This window comes from Taudactylus pleione, unplaced genomic scaffold (assembly GCF_031769625.1).
Source record: "Taudactylus pleione unplaced genomic scaffold, aTauple2 ptg000378l, whole genome shotgun sequence".
In the NCBI taxonomy this organism is placed as follows: Eukaryota; Metazoa; Chordata; class Amphibia; order Anura; family Myobatrachidae; genus Taudactylus; species Taudactylus pleione.
In genome coordinates, this window is record NW_028284779.1 from 2,086,346 (window position 1) to 2,110,323 (window position 23,978).

The window sequence follows — 23,978 nt, forward strand, 5'->3', positions numbered from 1 at the left end:
AAGTGAATAAGAAGCTGGAACATGAATAAGAAGTGAATGAGAAGCTGGAGCAGGAATAAGAAGTGAATAAGAAGCTGGAACATGAATAAGAAGTGAATAAGAAGCTGGAGCAGGAATAAGAAGCTGGAGCAGGAATAGGAAGTGAATAAGAAGCTGGAGCATGAATAAGAAGTGAATAAGAAGCTGGAGCAGGAATAAGAAGTGAATAAGAGCTGGAGCATGTATAAGAAGTGAATAAGAAGCTGGAGCATGAATAAGAAGTGAATAAGAAGCTGGAGCAGGAATAAGAAGTGAATGAGAAGCTGGAGCAGGAATAAGAAGTGAATAAGAAGCTAGAACATGAATAAGAAGTGAATAAGAAGCTGGAGCAGGAATAAGAAGTGAATAAGAAGCTGGAGCAGGAATAAGAAGTGAATAAGAAGTGAATAAGAAGCTGGAACATGAATAAGAAGTGAATGAGAAGCTGGAGCAGGAATAAGAAGTGAATAAGAAGCTGGAACATGAATAAGAAGTGAATAAGAAGCTGGAGCATGAATAAGAAGTGAATAAGAAGCTGGAGCAGGAATAAGAAGTGAATAAGAAGCTGGAGCAGGAATAAGAAGTGAATAAGAAGCTGGACCATGAATAAGAAGTGAATAAGAAGCTGGAACATGAATGAAAAGTGAATGAGAAGCTGGAGCAGGAATAAGAAGTGAATAAGAAGCTGGAACATGAATAAGAAGTGAATAAGAAGCTGGAGCAGGAATAAGAAGCTGGAGCAGGAATAAGAAGTGAATAAGAAGCTGGAGCATGAATAAGAAGTGAATAAGAAGCTGGAGCAGGAATAAGAAGTGAATAAGAAGCTGGAGCAGGAATAAGAAGTGAAATAGAAGCTGGAACATGAATAAGAAGTGAATAAGAAGCTGGACCATGAATAAGAAGTGAATGAGAAGCTGGAACATGAATAAGAAGTGAATGAGAAGCTGGACCATGAATAAGAAGTGAATAAGAAGCTGGAACATGAATAAGAAGTGAATAAGAAGCTGGAACACGAATAAGAAGTGAATAAGAAGTTGGAACATGAATAAGAAGTGAATAAGAAGCTGGAGCAGGAATAAGAAGTGAATAAGTAGCTGGAGCATGAATAAGAAGTGAATAAGAAGCTGGAGCAGGAATAAGAAGTGAATAAGAAGCTGGAACATGAATAAGAAGTGAATGAGAAGCTGGAACATGAATAAGAAGTGAATAAGAAGCTGGAACATGAATAAGAAGTGAATGAGAAGCTGGAGCATGAATAAGAAGTGAATAAGAAGCTGGAGCATGAATAAGAAGTGAATAAGAAGCTGGAACATGAATAAGAAGTGAATAAAAAGCTGGAACATGAATAAGCAGTGAATGAGAAGCTGGAGTAGGAATATGAAGTGAATAAGAAGCTGGAGCATGAATAAGCAGTGAATGAGAAGCTGGAGTAGGAATAAGAAGTGAATAAGAAACTAACTTCAGCCTGTTGCCCCAGTAGAGAAAATTATGGATATAATATATAAAGAAACAGACATTGATCCTGCCGCAAATGGGTTAATCCTGTCATACACTAGGCTACAGCAGCTCCTGTATGTGATTCCAATATGCAAGCTCAGGCTAGAGGGAGGGGACTGCCGGCCTTCTGAAAGTGAAACCATTTATGTGACAAAGGACGGGAGAGCAAGACGGAGGTTAGTGACTCCCAGAGACCTCAGGTTAGAGGGACCAGTGAGTGTGGCTGTAGGATTCAGTACTCTGAGTCGCCGTATCTACATGTAGATGGTCACTTTGTAAGCAGCTGGGGATGGTACTACATATTTAAGATAATAATAATACTAATAATAATAATAATAATAATAATATTGATAGATCTGGGATTGTTAGGCCCTCTCTATCTCTACCCTCTTTCTCATGCCTGAACCTTCTTCGCCATCCTTGCAAGACTTTGGGGGGAATGTATCAAGCATTCTAAAGAGTGAAGAAGTGAAAAAGAGGAGGTTTCTTATAGCAACCAATCCGCTTCTAACTAGCATTTATCAAGTACATTTAATACAATTATATGTAACTTGATTGGGCAACTTCTCCACTCTTTAGAAGGCTTGGTACATCTCTCCCATTGTTTTATGCTTCATGCTGCAGTGTTACAGAGCTCCTGGGATCACCATCACCAGTGAGATCTGAGCTCACCGCTTCCCCCGTCCCCCTCCTGTAATTCAGTAACTCAGTGTGTTTTCAGCAAGCTGGAATTGTGAGAGATCACATTACGTGGAGGCTACACGGAAACAGATTCACAAGAGTGATCGGTGCGGATTGTGTATTGCACTGATCTCTGCCGTACGGTGCCTCTGTCTCCTGCATGTCACTAGCAGAGCCTGCACATTACAAAAAGGGCGCCAAGTGATTTGCTTGGTGTAGAGTAACTGGGAATGGGGAGGGGGAGGGGGAGGAGCTGGGAGCACCCCTCTGCTTTACAGTGTTATCAATAGAGCATGGCTGACACGTATCACAGCTAGGGACTCCGTAACAGGACTCAGGGGCCTATTCATCAACACTAAATGTTTTTAAGGACATTTTCCTTAAATAACGTTATTTTAGTATTCATGATGATACTTAGCATAGGAGATAACACTGATATATCCTTGCTAAGTCCCCCTGCGTTAATTTCTACACTCCCCATACATTAGTATGGGGATATGGAAATTATGGTATTCATCAAATTCCGAAAATTATGTATTTTTGGAATTTGATGGAGTTACTATCCGCCACTGTGAGGTGGCGAATAGCAGGTAACACTTACCTGTGTCAGCATGGGCAGGTCCCCCGGCGTCTCCATCCAGCGCTCTGGTCTCTCCTCTGGCTCCGTCTGCTATGCTGTCATGTGTTCTCCCAGCAGAACACAATAAAGTTTAGAAAAATTTTTTTTATTTTTTTTCTAAACAGTACTGCGTGCTATTGGGAGACCACATGACAGCATAGTAGACTAAGCCGGAGGCTGCTGCGGGGGCCAGTAAGTGCTGGATGGGGGGGAGGTGAGCGGTGGGGGGAGGGGGGCAGGTGAGCGGAGGGGGGGACACAAACTTACCGCATCTGTAGGCAGTGCTGCACATGCGCTGGTTTTACAAATGTAATGCGCAGCACTGATTCCAGCTGCGGTAAGTTAGTGTAGATAGGGATAACTATCTATTTCCTGAAAAGCTGTCATCGCAAATATGACAGCTTTTCGGAATAGATAGTTATAGGGAGGAGGAATGATGAATTCCTCCGGTAATTAGGTAGAACTCCATGCGAGTTCTAATCCTAATTACCTCCAGAGAAAGTTTAGTTATGATGAATAGGCCCCAAAGTGTGAATACACAAAGTCAGTCTCCTGATATAAATAGTGGAGTGATTCCAGACAGAGGGGTTTTCACTAATAAACTTATGTTTGCATATTAATTTACAATACAAATATCTGATTGCATCATAAATCTTTACTTCATCTCCTCGCCTTCTGTGACATCACCCGCAGACATGGCGATTATAGGCCTGATTCTGAGTGGCACGCAATCCGCACGCAATGCCGATGTACACATTGAGCAAAAAATTCTGAAAACCCACATGGCAGAATAGTGATGGGCGATCCTGGGCGGTGACTGGGATGTGGCTAGTAGTGCACGCAAACATGGGGCCTGATTCACTACCAATCACAACTGCGATTACGCATGCAATCGGCCGATTGTTGCGTTCTGCGCATGCGTATGCATCGCAGTGCGCTTGCGCAAAGACTCCACTGTGATCGGGACTGCGATCGCAGCGACTACACAGACCCATCGCAGAGTGATTGACAGGAAGTGACTTTGGAGGTAGTGACAGGGGGTGGTCGGCAAAATGCAGGCTTACCAGTGCATTTGAGCGCCGTTAAAGGGGCGTGCATAAATTAGCCATTGCTATGCCATACGCAGCCTGGATTTTTACTGCTTGCGATGAAGTTAGCAATTCCTGAGTAAGGTCAGAGCTTGTGCAAGTGTGCGTGAGGCTGCGATTGTACTCAATGTTACTGATGGATTTTGCAGTCTTTGCTCAGTATTACGGATGTGTGCAGAGGCGGATTTGGAATCTAAAGTGTCCCTTGAAAATTTTCAGAAAGTGGCCCACGTCGGCTAATGGAAAGAGCAACTTTTAGAATTTTGCTCGCGTCCGAGGCACGCGCCCAAATAAAGGGCCGTGTCCATATGAGAAGGGGATTGTCATGTGATACACCATGGCTATGAGCCACTCCCCTTGTTTTCGTCACACTTGGGGCATGCCCAGCACTCCAGGAGCTGCGGGGCATCTCCCAATTCTCTCTCTCTCCAGTGAATAGACACCTTGCGCATGTGCACAGTATCAGTGGGTGAGAGGGGGCTTCCCAACCTCCCACCCCACCGCAAGGGGAGCTCTGTCTCACAAGACAAGATTGGTCTCATCTTGCGATGTGAAGAGATCCTCCGCAGGCCGCTCTGCTTGCTATGACAGACGTCAGTACACTGCCTGACATGAAAGTGTGTCACTACTTGCAGGGACGGGCCTAGACCAAGTATATATATATATATATATATATATATATATATATTCCATAGACAAAAAAACCTTACGGTTTCACATGTCCCATTAAACTGCTTAGACATGATCTGAAAATTCACAAAGCCTATTGATTTTCTGCCACTCATACTTCAAAAAGCAATGAAATTACCATCATTAAGGCTGACACCTTAATGGACGTGTTCCTTGCGCAATACAGATATGGTATGCCATCACACCCTGTGGTTAACAGCGGATTCAGCACTCTCACAGAATGAGATTGCTGTCACTCACAAAATGGTGGAGCTTGCTAATTCACAGAATTGTGTGCTCATTGGAATACACACATGCAGTCTATGCAACTGAGGTTTGAGCAGTTATGTGGTTCCCACATCCCACTCAGTGCCCACAATCTTCCCATTCGATCACCAAAACAATCTCACTGGCTTCCAACATCCTTCTCACTGCATACATTTTTTCTCATTTAGAATACATGTTCAGCTCCCTTATTTTTAAAAATATCATACTCTGTTTATGCATGTACACTTTCTTCCCCTATATGCCTCCATGCTGCTATATATTCCCCAATCCCTACTGCTGTGTAATCTTCCAACTGTGCTAGTCTGTGTTCCCTCATCCACGCCAATGTTTTTCCACAGCCGCACCTCCCTGCATCTGTGCCTTCTCCACAGCCTCGTTGCTGTCTTTCTCTCATCTGTGGCACTCTTTCTTCCTCCATCTGCACTACTCTGGTCCCCCAGCTGTGCAACTCTGTCTCCCCCCACCACCCGCACCACTCTGTCTTCCTCCCCATCCACACCAATCTGTCTTCCCCAATCCCGACTGCTGTGTGGTCTCCGAACTATGGTAGTCTGTGTTCTCTCATCTGCACCAATATGTCTGTCTTTCTCCATTTGCACCGCCCTGCATCCGTGCCACTCTGTTTTCTTCTGCACCACTGCCGTCCCCTAAGCCACGCCTCTGTCTTCCTTTCCTCTGTGGCACTCTTTCTTCCTCCATCTGCACCACTCTATCCCCCCAACTGTGCAACTCTGTCTCCTCCCCCCACCCACACTACTCTGTCTTCCTACCAATCCACACTAATCTGTATTCCTCAATCCCTACTGTTGTGTGTTCTCCTATTTGTGCTAGCCTGTATTCCCTTATCCACACCAATCTGTCTTTACCCATCTGCACTGCTCTGTCTTCCCATGTACATTCCACTCTCTTCCCTCATCCACGTCGCTGTCTCCCCAAACCGTGCCACTCTGTTTCCCCCATCCGCACCACTGCTTTCCACCCATCTGCATTACTTTGACTACCCCCCGTACTGCTTAACCTTCACTCCTCTACACGCCTTTGTGTCTCGCCTATCCATGCTGCTGTGTCTCCTCCCCCCATCCACACCACTTTTATCCCATCTGCACAGCTCTATTTTCTGCTTTGACCTCAGTTGCATAGACTGCATGTCTGTATTCCAGTGAGCACACAATTCTGTGAATTAGCAGCTCCACCATTTTGTGAGTGACAGCAATCTCATTCTGTGAGAGTGCTGAATCTGCAGTTAACCACAGGGTGTGATGGCATACCATATCTGTATTGCACAAGGAACACGTCTATTAAGGCATCAGCCTTAATGATCGTAATTTCAAATCAATAGGTTTTGTGAATTTTCAGATCATGTCTAAGCAGCCTTAATGGGACATGTGAAACCGTAAGGTTTTTGTCTATGGAATTTCATAGGTTTTTTAAAATTTATTAACTATCAGGGTTTGGATGAGCAAACCGGGCCACCTGCAGGGGAGATGGGCAAAAAAATGGTACACTAACGCAGATGGAAGTGGGGACAGCACACAGGAGGTTGGTTTGGGAGGTGCAGAGTGTGAGACGGTTATAGGCAGCAGCGGTGGTGCAGAGCAGTGTCAGCGGTGCAGTGCAAAGGAGGCTTCAGTGGGCGACAGTGGGCTCACTTGCAGTGCGTATGCACCTGAGAAAATCAAATCAATAAGTCACAGATGCACGAGTGCAGCAGTGAGATCCATCTGCGCATCTGTTAAAAATTGAATGTGTAAAAAAAAATTAAAAAAAAGGTTTAGCCACGGCCCCTAGAAGACAACCAGCAGCGGGCTTTGGAGCCCCAGTACTGGTTGTGCTAAATACAGGGAACAAACGACATAGGGGTCCCCCATATTAAGCACAACAAGCACCAGGCTTTTCGGAACCAGTCCTGGTTACCAAAATACGGGGGGCAAATGACGTAGGGGTCCCCCGTATTTAGAACAACCAGCACATAGCTCTGAGCCGGTCCTGGTTCTGGAAATACAGGGGGGGAAATGCGTAGGGAACCAACACTGGACACCTTCCAGCGAGGGGTGATGCCACAGCCAGGGGAGCCCTTTCACCGGGACCCCCAGCCGCAGCATCACCCCTGACAACTAGTTAGCCCAGGCCGGGGATCCCTGGGGAGTTGGGGAACCCCCCACCAATAAAGGGGTCCCCCTCCTCAGGGCACCCCAGGCCCAGGCTGATAGCCAGAGGCTATCCCCAGCACCCCTGGGCGGTGGGTGCTGGGTTGATTATGTAAAGTGTGGTGCATATGAAAATATAAATATTGTCTTTTGCAGTAGTACTACAGGTCCCAGCAGGCATCCCCGCATACTGGTACTTGGAGAACCACAGGTACCAGCAGTCGGGGCATTAAGGGCCTGCTGGCACCTATAGTACCCCTGCAAAAGAAATATTAAAATTAAACAAATAGACACAGGGCCTGATTCAGAGGCGCTCGCAAAAAGCGAGTGCTTGCTCTTAATCAGGGTGGCCGCATGTTTTTTTTTTGTTCGTCCTCCTGGCCGCTCGCTAAGCTGTGGGTGACCACCCACAGCTTTAGCGAGTGGCCAGATGATGGTCTTGACCATCGCGACCATTGGGCTTGCAACAAGACCCTTGTGGTAGGGTCTCGGCCTTTGCAAGCCCCAGTGAGCTTCCGGAAGCTCACCACTGACATCACTTGTGATGTCAGTGGGACTCCCCCAAATGGCAGGCGTTCCTTCGGGAACTCCTCCGTTTGGCCAGCCACACCCCCCCCCCCCGGCCCACCTACCAAACGGGGCGAGCTGTCAATCAACATCGACAGGCGTCCCTTTTGGATGCGAGCGCCAGAGCGAGGGATTTCTCGCTCACTCCGGGGCTCGTGCATGCGTACTGCCCGGCCATCGACCCGCTTGCGAGCGCATAGCGCTTGCAAGTGGGTCTGAATCAGGCCCACAGTTTTTTAAATTATTTTATTTAGCTGCACCTTCAACTGGGGGAGCGGCAGCCTTTAAGCTCTTTCATGAGCTGGTACCTGTGGTTCATGGAGAACCACAGGTACCAGCAGTCGGGGCATTAAGGGCCTGCTGGCACCTATAGTACCCCTGCAAAATAAATATTAAAATTAAACAAATAGACACAGGGCCTGATTCAGAGGCGCTCGCAAAAAGCGAGTGCTCGCTCTTAATCAGGGTGGCCGCATGTTTTTTTTTTGTTCGTCCTCCTGGCCGCTCGCTAAGCTGTGGGTGACCACCCACAGCTTTAACGAGTGGCCAGATGCTTGACCATCGCGACCATTGGGCTTGCAACAAGACCCTTGTGGTAGGGTCTCGGCCTTTGCAAGCCCCAGTGAGCTTCCGGAAGCTCACCACTGACATCACTTGTGATGTCAGTGGGACTCCCCCAAATGGCCGGCGTTCCTTCGGGAACTCCTCCGTTTGGCCAGCCACACCCCCCCCCCCGGCCCACCTACCAAACGGGGCGAGCTGTCAATCAACATCGACAGGCGTCCCTTTTGGATGCGAGCGCCAGAGCGAGGGATTTCTCGCTCACTCCGGGGCTCGTGCATGCGTACTGCCCGGCCATCGACCCGCTTGCGAGCGCATAGCGCTTGCAAGTGGGTCTGAATCAGGCCCACAGTTTTTTAAATTATTTTATTTAGCTGCACCTTCAACTGGGGGAGCGGCAGCCTTTAAGCTCTTTCATGGCTGCCGCTTCCCCCATGACTTTAACGGCATGTTCACCTGGATGGCGGTGGCCTTTCAGCTCTTTGCACGGCCACCGCCCATCAAGGGCTTACACGGCGTCTTCTGTCTTCAGCAGCTCTTCTGCTGTCTCCCGGCTGATGGACTGTGAGTGGCCGGACCTCGCACTGGCTGTATATAAGCCAGCCGAGGTGGGCGGGGCGATGACGACGCGAGCTGTGACCATCTTTGAATTTAAAAAATGGAGCTGATGCGCCATTTTTGAAAAGGGCATGCTTGGTTCTCACCATTTAAGTCAACGGTGAGAACAGCTCATTGGCTGAAAGGACGGAAAGCTCGCCTCTCTTAGCCAATGAGCGCTCCGCACTGGGAATTCTGAACTGAAATGCCGGGCGGAGCTGTCATTCGGGTAGTAGTGTTCTTAGAGAACACTACTAATGGGCGAGGGTCCGGGTATCTTGTTTTTTTTTTCTCGAAGACCCTGGATTGTGTGAAGAGGACCTGATCCACACATAGATTGTAAGCTTGCGAGCAGGACCTTCCTACCTATATATCTGTCTGTTATTACCCAGTTTTGTTCTTTTAATGTTCACAATTGTAAAGCGCAATGGAATATGCTGCGCTATATAAGAAACTGTTAATAAATAAATAGGAAGAGGTGAGTATGGAATATTTATTATTACAGGTACTCCCCATTGGATTACCTACTGGAGAAGAGGACAGATTGGCTTCAGGGATACTAGGTGAGTATGTGAGATAGAGTGTGCATGTGTGAAGACGTGTGTGTGCATGTATGTTGTTCTAATACAATTTTACATTTCTAAGGTGTGTGTTGTGTGTTTTTTTTAATATTGCTTTTGCTGTGGAAGTACAGGTACCAGCAGGCCCATAATGCCCCGCTTGCTGATACTTGTGGTTCTCCAAGTACCAGCATGCGGGGGAGGCTTGCTGGGAACTGCAGTTCCACAGCAAAAGACAATATTTTAACTTTACTTGCACCACACTTTACACAATCAACCCGACACCCAACACTCCAGGTGTGCCGGGGATAGCCCTGGGCTATCAGCCTGGGATGCCCTGGGATCCCCAGCCTGGGCTGACTAGCAGTCAGGGGTGATGCTTCAGCTGGGGGGCCCGGTGAAAGGGCTCTCCTGGCTGTGGCATCACCCCCCCACTAGAAAAGGTCCGGGGCTGGTTCTGGTAAATACAGGGGGGCTACGCATTTTTTCCCCCTGTATTTCCAGAACCAGGACCGGCTCAGTGCCCAGTGCTGGTTGCGCTGAATACGGGGGACCCCTATGTCATTTGTCCCCTGTATTTTGGTGACCAGGACTGGTTCTGTAAAGCCTGGAGCTGGTTGTGCTTAATACGGGGGCCCCCTACATTGTTTGTCCCCTGTATTTAGCACAACCAGTACTGGGGCACCAAAGCCCGATGCTGGTTGTTTTTTGGGGGTAAGGGCCACGCCATTTTACTTTTTTTTTTTAAACACAGGCAGCCACTCCTGGTTGTGCTTAAATACAGGGGACAAATGACATAGGGTTCCCCCGTATTTAAGTGCAACCAGCACTGGGCTCTAATCCGGTCCTGGTTCTGGAAATACAGGGGAAAAAAATGAGTAGGCCCCCTCTGTATTCTCCAGGACCAGTACCGGACTATTTCTAATGGGGATCTGATGCCACAGCCAAGGGAGCCCTTTCACCAAGCCCCCCAGACACAACACCAACTCTGACTGCTAGTCAGGCCAGGGATCCCTGAGGAGCTGGAGACCCCACCAATAAAGGGATCCCCCTCCTCAGGGCACCCCAGGCCTAGGCTGATAGCCCGTGGCTATCCCCAGCACCCCTGGGCAATGGGTGGCAGGTTGATTGTGTGATGTGGTGCATTTTAAAGAATATTTTCTTCTACAGGTAAACTATAGGTCCCGGCACGCCTCCCTGCATACTGGTACTTGGAAAACCGCAAGTACCAGCATGCTGGGTATTAGGGCCCACTGCCACCTGTAGTCCACCTGTAAAAATAATATTAAAATAACACAACACACTTTAATATTGTAATATTTCATTTTACAGGTCTTCACCAGGGCTTAGGCCTCTTCCCCTAGTGGGCGGCAGCTCTTTCTGCCTCCCACTAGGACTTCTGGTGTCTTCGCTAGGCGGGTGCCAACCCGCCAGGGCTTCGGCGTCTTCGTCTAGTGGGCGGCAGCCTGTGTTAGCTCTTTTTTGTGGCTGCCTCCCACTAGGACTTCTGGTGTCTTCGCCTGGCGGGTGCGAACCCACCAGGGCTTCGGTGTCTTCAGTTGGTGGGCGCCAACCCGCCAGGACTTCGATGTCTTCAACTATTGGGTAGCAGCTTGTGTCAGCTCTTTTTCATGTCTGCCTCCAACTGGGACTTCCTGCGTCTTTGCCTGGCGTCCACCAACCCGCCAGGGCTTCGGTGTCTTCGCCTAGTGGGCGGCAGCCTGTGTCAGCTCTTTTTTTTGGCTGCCTTCCAGTAGGACTTCTGGTGTCTTCGCCTGGTGGGCGCCAACCCGCCAGGGCTTCGGCATCTTCACCTGGTGGGCGCCATCCTGCCAGGCCTTTGACTGCTTCACCTAGTGGGCGGCAGCTTGTGTCAGCTCTTTTTCATGGCTGCCTCCCACTAGGACTTCCGGCGTCTTCGTCTGGTGGGCGCCAACCCGCCAGGGCTTCGACGTCTTCATCTGGCGGGCGCCAACCCGCCAGGGCTTCGACGTCTTCACATAGTGGGCCGCAGCCTGTGTCAGCTCTTTTTTATGGCTGCCTCCCACTAGGACTTCCGGCGTCTTTGCCAGGCGGGCGCCAAAAGTGGTCCTAATTGAGAATGTCAGAAAAATGTGACAGTTGGAGCATTTAGATTACTCCCAAATCATCATTTTTTATGTTTTTGCCCTGAAATTTGGCATGCAGCACCCAGTGACAGTTCTACCCGGCCATGCCAAATTTCAGATCCATACCTATAATACCTTTGAGGTATAGCCCCTTGAACACCCTGCCCCCCCTCCATAATTCTCTATGAAGAAATCAGTTTTTTTAGATGCAGCCTTAATATAAGGGCACGACTGTGCCCTTATAATATATATATATATCCGAGTACATTTAAAACACACTGCACACCTGTTATCTCTACGCATATAGATACCACAGATCGCTTCCCTCCAGCTTAATTTGTTTTCATTTGTTTTAAGGAAGTTGGGACACTTCCCGAGGCAGCAGCTAATGGTATAAACATTATTCCCTACTCTGTGAGTGCTGATCGCCTGTATCATTATTCTACTAGACCAAGCAGAGCCGGGGGGTGAAATGTCTAAAAAAAAAAAAATCTATACTATTTTTTGTGTGTACTAAATAAAAATACACCTTACCTATATTGTGGTTTCTCTGCAATGGGGGAACCTTAGAAGAAATTGATCCTCCCTGGACAGGCAGTGTCAGTATTCACTATTCATGCAGGAGATCACATGGTCCGGAAGCCGCCTGATTGCCTAGGAATAAAGCAAACATCATCATAATGCAATAGAGGTTAAACCAGATAATACATAGTAACAGAAGTTTGGGGTCAGGGAAAAATTTAAGTTTCTCTGATCTAACAATTTTATATTAGTAAAATATATTTGCTAATTGGGTACTATTTGTATTAGGGGTGTGCACCGGCCACTTTTCGTGTTTTGTGTTTTGGTTTTGGATCTGGATCTTTCTTCGTGTTTTGGATCTGGATTGGTTTTGCCAAAACCACCCTTCCGTGTTTTGGGTTCTGGGTTTTGTGTTTTGGATCTGTATTTTTTTGAAAAAAAGCATAAAAACAGCTAAAATCACAGAATTTGTAGGTTTTTCTGCTCCTATGCTATTATTAACCTCAATAACCTTAATTTCCACTCATTTCCAGTCTATTCTGAACACCTCACACCTCACAATAGTGTTTTTATGTCCAAAAGGTTGCACCGAGGTAGCTGGATGACTATGCTAAGCGACACGAGTGGGCGGCACAAACACGTGACCCATCTAGGAGTGACACTGCAGTGGCAGGCAGGATGGCAGTTAGAAAAACTAGGCCCCAAACTGTACATAATGCAAAGAAAAAAAGAGGTGCAAGATGGAATTGTCCTTGGGCCCTCCCACCCACCCTTATGTTGTATAAACAGGACATGCACACTTTAACAAATCAATCATTTCAGCGCCAGGGTCTGCCACACAACTGTGGCTGAAATGATTGGTTCGTTTGGGCCCCCACAAAACAAGCTGGCAATTAATGTGTCCCTGCACAAACTGGCTCTACGGAGGCAAGATGTCATCCTCATCCTCCTCATCCACCGATTCCTCACCCTCTTCAGTGTGTACATCCTCATCCTCACAAAGTATTAACTCGTCCCCACTTGAATCCACCACCACAGGTCCCTCTGTACCTTCTGGAGGCTGGTCTCCCTGGAAGAGCTGATAATTCATTTTGATGAACATCATCTTCTCCACATTCTGTGGAAGCAACCTCCTACGCCTTTCGCTGACAAGGTTCCCGGCTGCACTAAACACTCTTTCGGAGTACACACTGGAGGGGGGGCAACTCAGGTAAAATAGAGCCAGTTTGTACAGGGGCCTCCAAATTGCCTCTTTTTCCTGCCAGTACAGGTATGGACTGTCTGACATGCCTACTTGGATGCTGTCACCGATGTAATCCTCCACCATTCTGTCAATGGTGACAGTATCATATGCAGTGACAGTAGACATGTCAGAAATTGTTGCCAGGTCCTTCAGTCCGGACCAGATGTCCAAACTTGGTCCTGCCTGCCCTGCATCACCGCCAGCGGGTTGCTTAGGATACCTAAGTTTTTTCCTGGCAGCCCCAGTTGCGGGAGAAAATGAAGAAGGAGCCGTTGACGTGTCACGTTCCGCTTCAGCTGACAGTGTGTTCACCAGCAGGTCTTTGCACCTCTGCAGGCTTGTGTCGGCCGGAAAGAGAGACACCACATAGGCTTTAAACCTAGGATCGAGCACGGTGGCCAAAATGTAGTGGTCTGATTTCAACAGATTGACCACCCTGGAATCCTGGCAAAGCGAATGAAGGGCTTCATCCACAAGTCCCACATGCCGAGCGGAATCGCTCCGTCTTAGCTCCTCCTTCACTTTCTCCAGCTGCTTCTGCAAAAGCCTGATGAGGGGAATGACCTGACTCAAGCTGGCAGTGTCTGAACTGACTTCACGTGTGGCAAGTTCGAAGGGCTGAAGAACCTTGCACAACACGGAAATCATTCTCCACTGCGCTTGAGTCAGGTGCATACCCCCTCCTTTGCCTATGTCATAGGTGGATGTATAGGCTTGTATGGCCTTTTGCTGCTCCTCCATCCTCTGAAGCATATAGAGGGTTGAGTTCCACCGCGTCACAACCTCTTGCTTCAGGTGATGGCGGGGCAGGTTCAAGAGTGTTTGCTGGCGCTCCAGTCTTCGGCACGCAGTCGCTGAATGGCGAAAGTGGCCAGAAATTTTTCGGGCCACCCAAAGCGTCTCCTGCACGCCCCTGTCGCTTTTCAGAAAATTCTGCACCACCAAGTTTATTGTGTGAGCAAAACATGGGACGTGCTGGAATTTGCCCAGATGTAATGCCCGCACAATATTGGTGGCGTTGTCAGATATCACAAATCCCCAGGAGAGTCTAAGTGGGGTAAGCCACTGGGCGATGATTTCCCTCAGTTTCTCTAAGAGGTTGTCGGCGGTGTGCCTCTTACTGAAACCGGTGATACACAGCGTAGCCTGCCTTGTAACGAGCTGGCGTTTCTGAGATGCTGCTACTGGTGACGCTGCTGCTGTTGCTGCGTAAGGTGATACATCTACCCAGTGGGCTGTCACAGTCATATAGTCCTTAGTCTGCCCTGTTCCACTTGTCCACATGTCCGTGGTTAAGTGGACATTGTGTACAACGGCATTTTTCAGGACACTGAGGACACTTTTTCTGACGTTTCTGTACAGTCTCGGTATCGCCTGCCTAGTGAAGTGGAATCTAGACGGGATTTGGAACCGGGGACACACTACCTCCATCAATTGTCTAAATCCCACTGCACTAATGGCGGATACCGGACGCACGTCTAACACCAACATAGCAGTCAAGGCCTCAGTTATACGTTTTGCTTCAGGATGACTGCTGTCGTACTTCATCCTCCTCGCTAAGGACTGTTGGAGGGTCAATTGTTTAGTAAAAGTAGTGGTGTTCCTACTTCCTCTCTGGGATGATGAACGACTCCCAGCAGCAGCAGCAACAGCAGCAGCGGCAGCAGTAGGCGTAGCAATGCAGGATCCTCCGGAGGAATCCCGGATAGGAGAGTCAGTCATGCCAGTGATATGGCCTGCAGGACTACTTCCGATCCTGACTAAGGAGGAAATTGACGAGGAGGGAGTTGACGGTGTGGTTTGCAGGCGCTTGGATACAACAGGACAACGGGATTTAGGTGTCCCTGGACTGCTTACGGTCTTAGCCAAAGTTTCTGAACTTGACAGTAACTTTTTATGAACGCGCTGCAGGTGCCGTATAAGGGAGGATGTTCCTAGGTGGTTGACGTCCCTACCCCTACTTATTTCACCTTTACATATGGTACATATGGCAAGACAGTTGTTGTCCGGATTTGGATAGAAATATTGCCAGACCAAAGAGGTGGAATGTTTGGTCTTCTGCCCAGGCATGACCGTGATGGGCTTTTTCATCCCACGGACAACAACTGTCTCCCCCGGAGCCTGATTTAAACAAACCACATCACCATCAGAATCCTCCTCGCCAACTTCCTCCTCAGCGCCAGCTACACCAGTATCCTCATCCTGTTGTACTTCAACAGTGACATCTTCAATTTGCATATCAGCAAGTGGACTGTGGGTGCTCCTTTCAGCACTTGCAGGGGGCGTGCAAATGGTGGAAAGAGCCACCTCTTCCCGTCCAGTGCTGGGAAGGTCAGGCATCGCAACCACCACCACACTTGGACTCTCTTTGGGGATTTGTGATATCTTCTTAGAAAGCACAGTTCTTCGCTGTGCTTTTGCCAGCTTAACTCTTTTGATTTTTTTAGTGGGAGGAGTGCTTCCATCGTCATGTGAAGCTGAACCACTAGTCATGAACATACTAGGGATCGACCTTAGCCGTTCCTTGCCACTCCGTGTCGTAAATGGCATATTGGCAAGTTTACGTTTCTCTTCAGCTGATTTAAATGTCTTTTTCAAGGTCATTTTCCTGAACTTTGCCATTTGGGATTGTATGTGCCCTCTACTATGACATTGGGCATCGGCCTTGGCAGACGACGTTGATGGCATGTTATCGTCTATGTCATGACTAGTGGCAGCAGCTTCAGCACTAGGAGGAAGTGGTTCTTGATCTTTCTCTATTTTATTTTTATCGGAGAAAGTTTGGTCCTCCATTTATGTTATATCGATTTGATATATACGTGCGGCTAAACACAGAAAATAAATTTTTTTTTGGTTCGGACTGGAGTGTACTTTGTGGGTTACAGCACCCTTTAACGGTCAAGCCAGCCGGCCCTTTACTTATGACACAGGCGCACTCTTGGCACTACTTTGTTGATGCACGTGCGGCTACTGCGCACACAATTCACAAACACAGAAAATAATTTTTTTTTGGTTTGGACTGGAGTGTACTTTGGGGGTTACAGCACCCTTTAACGGTCAAGCCAGCCGGCCCTTTACTTATGACACAGGCGCACGCTTGGCACTACTTTGTTGATGCACGTGCGGCTACTGCGCACACAATTCACAAACACAGAAAATAATTTTTTTTTGGTTTGGACTGGAGTGTACTTTCGGGGGTTACAGCACCCTTAACGGTCAAGCCAGCCGGCCCTTTACTTATGACACAGGCGCACGCTTGGCACTACTTTGTTGATGCACGTGCGGCTACTGCGCACACAATTCACAAACACAGAAAATAATTTTTTTTTGGTTTGGACTGGAGTGTACTTTCGGGGGTTACAGCACCCTTTAACGGTCAAGCCAGCCGGCCCTTTACTTATGACACAGGCGCACGCTTGGCACTACTTTGTTGATGCACGTGCGGCTACTGCGCACACAATTCACAAACACAGAAAATAATTTTTTTTTAGGTTTGGACTGGAGTGTACTTTCGGGGGTTACAGCACCCTTAACGGTCAAGCCAGCCGGCCCTTTACTTATGACACAGGCGCACGCTTGGCACTACTTTGTTGATGCACGTGCGGCTACTGCGCACACAATTCACAAACACAGAAAATAATTTTTTTTTTGGTTTGGACTGGAGTGTACTTTCGGGGGTTACAGCACCCTTAACGGTCAAGCCAGCCGGCCCTTTACTTATGACACAGGCGCACGCTTGGCACTACTTTGTTGATGCACGTGCGGCTACTGCGCACACAATTCACAAACACAGAAAATAATTTTTTTTTTGGTTTGGACTGGAGTGTACTTTCGGGGGTTACAGCACCCTTAACGGTCAAGCCAGCCGGCCCTTTACTTATGACATAGGCGCACGCTTGGCACTACTTTGTTGATGCATGTGCGGCTACTGCGCACACAATTCACAAACACAGAAAATAATTTTTTTTTTGGTTTGGACTGGAGTGTACTTTCGGGGGTTACAGCACCCTTAACGGTCAAGCCAGCCGGCCCTTTACTTATGACACAGGCGCACGCTTGACACTACTTTGTTGATGCACGTGCGGCTACTGCGCACACAATTCACAAACACAGAAAATAATTTTTTTTTGGTTTGGACTGGAGTGTACTTTCAGGGGTTACAGCACCCTTTAACGGTCAAGCCAGCCGGCCCTTTACTTATGACACAGGCGCACGCTTGGCACTACTTTGTTGATGCACGTGCGGCTACTGCGCACACAATTCACAAACACAGAAAATAATTTTTTTTTGGTTTGGACTGGAGTGTACTTTCGGGGGTTACAGCACCCTTTAACGGTCAAGCCAGCCGGCCCTTTACTTATGACACAGGGGCACTCTTGGCACTACTTTGTTGATGCACGTGCGGCTACTGCGCACACAATTCACAAACACAGAAAATAATTTTTTTTTAGGTTTGGACTGGAGTGTACTTTCGGGGGTTACAGCACCCTTAACGGTCAAGCCAGCCGGCCCTTTACTTATGACACAGGCGCACGCTTGGCACTACTTTGTTGATGCACGTGCGGCTACTGCGCACACAATTCACAAACACAGAAAATAATTTTTTTTTGGTTTGGACTGGAGTGTACTTTCGGGGGTTACAGCACCCTTTAACGGTCAAGCCAGCCGGCCCTTTACTTATGACACAGGCGCACGCTTGGCACTACTTTGTTGATGCACGTGCGGCTACTGCGCACACAATTCACAAACACAGAAAATAATTTTTTTTTAGGTTTGGACTGGAGTGTACTTTCGGGGGTTACAGCACCCTTAACGGTCAAGCCAGCCGGCCCTTTACTTATGACACAGGCGCACGCTTGGCACTACTTTGTTGATGCACGTGCGGCTACTGCGCACACAATTCACAAACACAGAAAATAATTTTTTTTTTGGTTTGGACTGGAGTGTACTTTCGGGGGTTACAGCACCCTTAACGGTCAAGCCAGCCGGCCCTTTACTTATGACACAGGCGCACGCTTGGCACTACTTTGTTGATGCACGTGCGGCTACTGCGCACACAATTCACAAACACAGAAAATAATTTTTTTTTTGGTTTGGACTGGAGTGTACTTTCGGGGGTTACAGCACCCTTAACGGTCAAGCCAGCCGGCCCTTTACTTATGACACAGGCGCACGCTTGGCACTACTTTGTTGATGCACGTGCGGCTACTGCGCACACAATTCACAAACACAGAAAATATATTATTTTTTTAGCACTTGGGGGGAGCACCCCTGATGGACAGAGCACCCCCTGGACAACACTACAGCACCCCTTTAGGACTGGGACACTGCACAGGACTTTGGAGTGGACACAGCCCCTATGGAGAACTGACTGCACAACACAGTCCAGCCAGCCCCTATGGACTTTGAAGTAGTGGACACAGCCCCTATTAACAACAGCAGCACAGCACAACACAGCCAGCCCCTATGGACTTTGAAGTAGTGGACAACAGCAGCACTACACTACACTACACTACACAGCACTAACTCCCACCCTCCCTCTTCACTGTCCACAGCCGAGTGAGAAAATGGCGCCGACGCGGGTACCTTATATAGGATCCAAAACCCGCGAGACTCGGAAGGCGGGATGATGACGTTTTGCCTCGATGTCAGATCCGAGTCAGGCGGGAAAAGTCGAGCCTGACTCGGATCGGACTCGGATCGGGGGGGCTCGGGGGGGTTCGGATTTCAGAAATCCGAACCCGCTCACCCCTAATTTGTATATATGGTTTCTAGAATTGGTGTTTCACTGAAGATCATTGTCTTCCAGCCTTTTTCTCTATTCCTACCAGAGGTCTGGATTGCGGTCATAATACCGACCGTGGGGATTGCGGTGGCCAGAATGCTGGTGCCGGAAACCCGCACCTGTCAGAATCTCGGTGCTAGCATCCCGAAGGTAAGTAGTGGGGTTAGGGGGAGGGTTAGGGTTGGTTAATAGGCACTACGGGGAGGGTTAGGCACTAAGGGGGGAGGGTTAGGTTTAGGGTGTGGGGAGGGGGAGGTTAGGTTTAAGCGCTAGGGGGGGAGGGTTAGGTTTAGGCACCAGGAACAGAGGGTTAGGGGTAGGGAAAGGGGGGGTTAAGATGCCGACCGACAGGTGTCAGTATCCTAACTCTACTTGCATCAGGATTTTGACTGCCAGGATCCAGATCACCGGCATCCTGTACCCAACCCGGTGGTTCAAATGATAAAGGGGGGGTGGTGATAAAGTGGTGGCTGCATTGTTCACAGGGAGGGAGGACACTGGGCTGGTTTGGGGGGGGAGCTGGGGGGGAGGGAGACAGTGATATATATTAGACGGACACTGCTGAGCTAGATGAAGGAACAGTAAGATGGGGGTGCACTGGGCTGGATGGGAAGGAAGGGTAGTCAGATTGGGGGTTTAAAGGGGGAACACTGGTCTCAATGGGGTGGGCATTGTTACTGGGCTGGCTGTGGGTTTTTAAGAGGTGGGGCAGTGAGAAGGGGGCTGGCTGTGGAGGAAAGGGGGAGACACTGAGATTGGGGAGGGGGTCAGTGAGATGGTGGGGGTTTGAGGGACACTGGGCTGAAGAAGGGGGTAGACACAGGGATGGGAACACTTACCTGAGGTTGTTGATGTTCCTTACCCAGTATGCCTGGCCCCCGCACACTGGAACAGCGTCCATAGCCGCCCACAGCAGCCTCCAGAGCAGCAGCAACTCAGCTGCGACTGCTGCTGGGATCTGGGAGGCAGGAGTTGAGGTCCAGGAACCAGGTCGACAGTGGAATGGAGTGGCGTTGCGGCGCGATGCATTGCGGTGCAGTGAACATGAGCTGAGGCAGCTGTTATGCCAAAATATTCAAATGTCTCTGCCGCCGGGAGCTGTATTGAGGCACCCACCTGCGGCACATCCAAGCGTCTGCGTAAAATGTCGCATCATTGGACGCAGACCATTCAATTATTGCAGTCCTGAGTGAGTCTATGGCCATAGGAATTGAGACGCCGGAACTCTGGGCCTGATTCAGACTCGGTCGCAAGCGCTGAGCACTCGCAACCGGGTCGATGGTGGCCCAGAGAGCATGCGCACAACGGAGCTGGCTCCGTCGTGCGCATGCGCGAGACCCGGATAGCGACGGGCAATCCGTCGCTCCGGGTCTCGCACCAAAGGGGGCTCGCTGTCGATGTTGAGTGAGAACGCCTGCCGTTTGTGGGCGGCCCCACTGACATCACTCGTGATGTCAGTGGAGAGATTCCGGCTCTGTTAGAGCAGAAATCTCTCTGGGGGCTTGCGGCCATGAGACCCTACCACAAGGGTCTCGTCGCAAGCCCGATGGTCGCGATGGTCTTGACCATCGCGACCATCATCATGGCCGCTCGCAAAAGCTGTGGGTGGTCACTCACAGCTATGTGAGCGGCCAATAGGCCGATTAAAAAAAAAAAGCCCGGCCCTGATTCAGAGCAAGCGCTCTGTCAGAGCGAGCGGCTCTGAATCAGGCCCTCTATTCCTTGCTTTCATTGTCTCCACTCCCCATTACCTCCCCCAAATACTCCCTGGGTGTGGTAATGTCTATTAAGACATGCGCAGTGCGACTCAGACGCAGGTGCCCATAATCGCTCAACTGCGAAAACGGAAAATAATTTAGACAGACAGGGAAACTGCCCCTGCCATAGGCTTGGGGCAAGTTTTGATGGTGCTACTGATGGTGGCGTCTAAGGATGCACCAATCAGTATTTCAGCATGCATGGACACTGATCGTGGGCGCTTCAGTCTTAGCGCAATTGGCAGCACGGATGTACACAAGGGAAGGGGCTTGTAGGGATTTGCATAACTTTCAGCTGATTCAGCAAGGATCGCAACTGCGATTGCAATAGCGATTACACACACAGTTCCACTGCGATGATATGCTAATCCATTGCGGTCGCTATGCCGTCGCTGCACTACATAAGGACGCCCATTTTACCTTACACACATCCTTAGAATCCTTAGAAAGACTGCGAAACCATCGGTACAACCGAGTACCATCGCAGCCTCACGCACACTTGCACAAGCTCTGACCTTACTCAGGAATCACTAACTTCATCGCACGCTATGAGTGCTCAGGCTCTGCAGTGGCTAATTTATGCACACCCAAGCAACTGCGTTTCACCAACCCCCCCCTGTCACCACCCACAAATGGCAGTTCCTGTCAATCACTCTGCGATGGGTCTGCGTAGTCACTGCGATTGCAATGGCTGGTTGCCACACTGAGATGCATACACATGTGCAGTGTGCAACAATTGACTGATTGTGTGCGTATTATCAGTTGCAATCCTTACTGAATCAGGGCCTGATTCAGAGCCGGACGCTCTTTCAGAGCGCTCGCTCTGAATCAGTGCCCTCCCTCTCTTTTTTTAGAGCGGCCTCCTGGCCGCTCGCATAGCTGTGGGTGACCACCTACAGCTATAGCGAGCGGCCAAAAACATGGTCACGATGGTCAAGACCATCGCGACCATCGGGCTTGCGACGAGACCCTTGTGGTAGGGTCTCGTCTGCCACAAGCCCTGGAGTGCTTTTGGTTCTATCAGAGCCAAAAGCACTCCCACTGACATCACTTGTGACGTCAATGGGGCCGGCCCCAGACGGTAGGCGTTCCCATGGGAACGCCTCCGTCTGGGCAGCGACGCCCCCGGCACGCCCACCAAAGGGGGCGTGCTGTCACTCAACATCGACAGCACGCCCCCTTTGTAGCGAGAACCATAGCGACGGCTTGCCCGTCGCTATGCGTGTCTTGCGCATGCACACGACAGAGCCGGCTCCCTCGTGCGCATGCGCACTTGGCCAACATCGACCCGCTTGCGAGCGCTCATCGCTCGCGAGCGGGTCTGAATCAGGCCCTCAGGCCCACAGTATACACAACTCCCCCTATTGCTCCTCACTTACTGCTTTTTCTCTCCTTTTCTCCTGTCTCTCTCTAACCTCTCTCTCCAGACGCCCCTTATAACTTATAAATATCTTTTTTGTATTATTCAGATCGTTTTTATAGGCAAAAATCAGAAGAGATGAGGCAGTAAGAGCTCAACCTCACCTCTGATAGCTCAGACACTGCCTGGAGCTGGGGGCTGGGCCATGAAGCAGACAATAAAAAAAAGAGCTAATAGAGGCATGCCTCACTATGGGGAGGCATGCCTCACTATGGGGAGGCATGCCTCACTATGGGGCAAGCCTTGAGTTCTGATGGACACCACTGAAGATTAGGTGACCAGTCCAGGAAGGGTTAGGTCTAAAGTGAAGTGGGCTCGTCCAGCATCAGTACTGAAGAGGGATGAAAATGGAATATGCAGAAAACGCACAAGGAGAAAAAGGTGGGGGATCTTCTCTGCTAGTGGAGAGATCTGTGTGTGTTTGCGGGGGAAATCTTTTGTGCTAGGTGGGATTTTCTGTGCTAACGGGAGATATGTGTGAGGGGGATCTGTGTGGGGGGGAAATCTGTGCTATATATGTGTGTGTAAACCACACTGCACGTCCCTATATTACACACAGGGCCAAAGTTAGGGTAGTGTGACCTGTGTCATGGCACAGGGCACCGCAGGGCAGGGGGCGCTATTTGGGCCTGTCAATTTTCCTGTTTATAATCATTCTTACTTGTAGCTTCCTCTTCTTTTATCCCCAGCATCTCCTGGCCACTCCTATCTCTTCCCTGGCCCTTCCCCTTGAGGCCATGGCCCTTTTTCAGGTGCATCTTATGTCCCTATTTAAAAAATGGGTGAGGGCGCCAATGCTCTCTCTGGCACACTGCACCAAAAAGTCTAGTTACGGCTCTGATTACACACACTCACACTTTGTACTTACCTACTCCTTGGATGTGCTCGGCCCCCTTGTCCATGTAGATGTCCAGTTTCTTAAAAAAAACTGCAAAAAAAAACGCAGTCACCCGAGCCCACAGACACGCTGTACAGCGCTACCTGACAGTTCCCACGTGGGTCGCTGCACTACAGAATGGTGAAGCACTGATCGGGTAAGACACTCTCAACCAATCAGTAGATGCTGCATTAGAAACCACCCACTGATTTTTTAAAAAAAATTTTACTTGTAAATTGTCAAAAACATTTTTGTATTTAATCAAATTTAAAGTATAAAGGCAAAAATAAATGTAAATGTTTATTTAAAAAATACATATATATGCCTAAGGGCTGTCTCGCATCTCCCATATCCATCCATAGGCCCCCATTGTAAAATTACCTACCACCCCCGCACTGAGAATAGACCCCCCCCCAGTGACAATAGATCCCATTAGCATTACCCCCCACCCCATTAGTGACAAAAGAGACCCTGTTGTCTAACCCCACCCCCATGATGATCAGTCCCCCCCCCCCAGCCAAATAGTGCTTGGAGGGGAATTATATTTCGCTCTTCTACCTACTACATCTCCAGCCTCATCTTCCTCCAGACTCCCTCCATCCCACAGGTGTGCTTGAGGTTGCACGCACCCGTCAAGTGTTGAACCACACCCGCAGATTGGATATACAGATCATGACTGGTGTTTAACTACACTGGCCAGTTATTCACAGTACCTTAACCAACTGCTGAACTAGCCATCCACCAAGTCCTCCATATTATTGGGGTCAGGATATCTAATTTCACCTGCAGCAAAGCCTATTAATTATTCAACCTCTACCACAGGCAGACACTGCCGGCTCTCCCATACAGACTGCATTGCACTGCAGGAGAGATTGATACCAGCTACCACAGATGCTTCAACGCTACATAGGTAGTTATACCATTTGCTCTTGCTGAGGTATTGACACTATTTAGTAGACACTGCTGGACTATGT

General features: G+C 49.0%; 1 protein-coding gene across 7 annotated transcripts in view; it reads left to right on the plus strand.

Annotated features, from left to right (window-relative positions):
- The first annotated feature begins 1,667 nt into the window (after positions 1-1,667).
- The window catches only part of LOC148507930 (uncharacterized), a 46,305-nt gene continuing 23,994 nt past the window's right edge, over positions 1,668-23,978 (plus strand). For 2 of the 7 annotated variants that reach the window (XM_088445309.1, XM_088445316.1), the window contains exon 1: positions 23,659-23,914. In XM_088445309.1, coding sequence (XP_088301435.1) covers positions 23,896-23,914 — 19 coding nt within the window. In that variant the 5' untranslated portion in view covers positions 23,659-23,895. Of the gene's footprint in view, positions 1,716-23,656; positions 23,915-23,978 lie in introns of those variants that run through there. The other 5 variants (XM_088445310.1, XM_088445313.1, XM_088445314.1 and 2 more) reach the window with 5 other exon arrangements.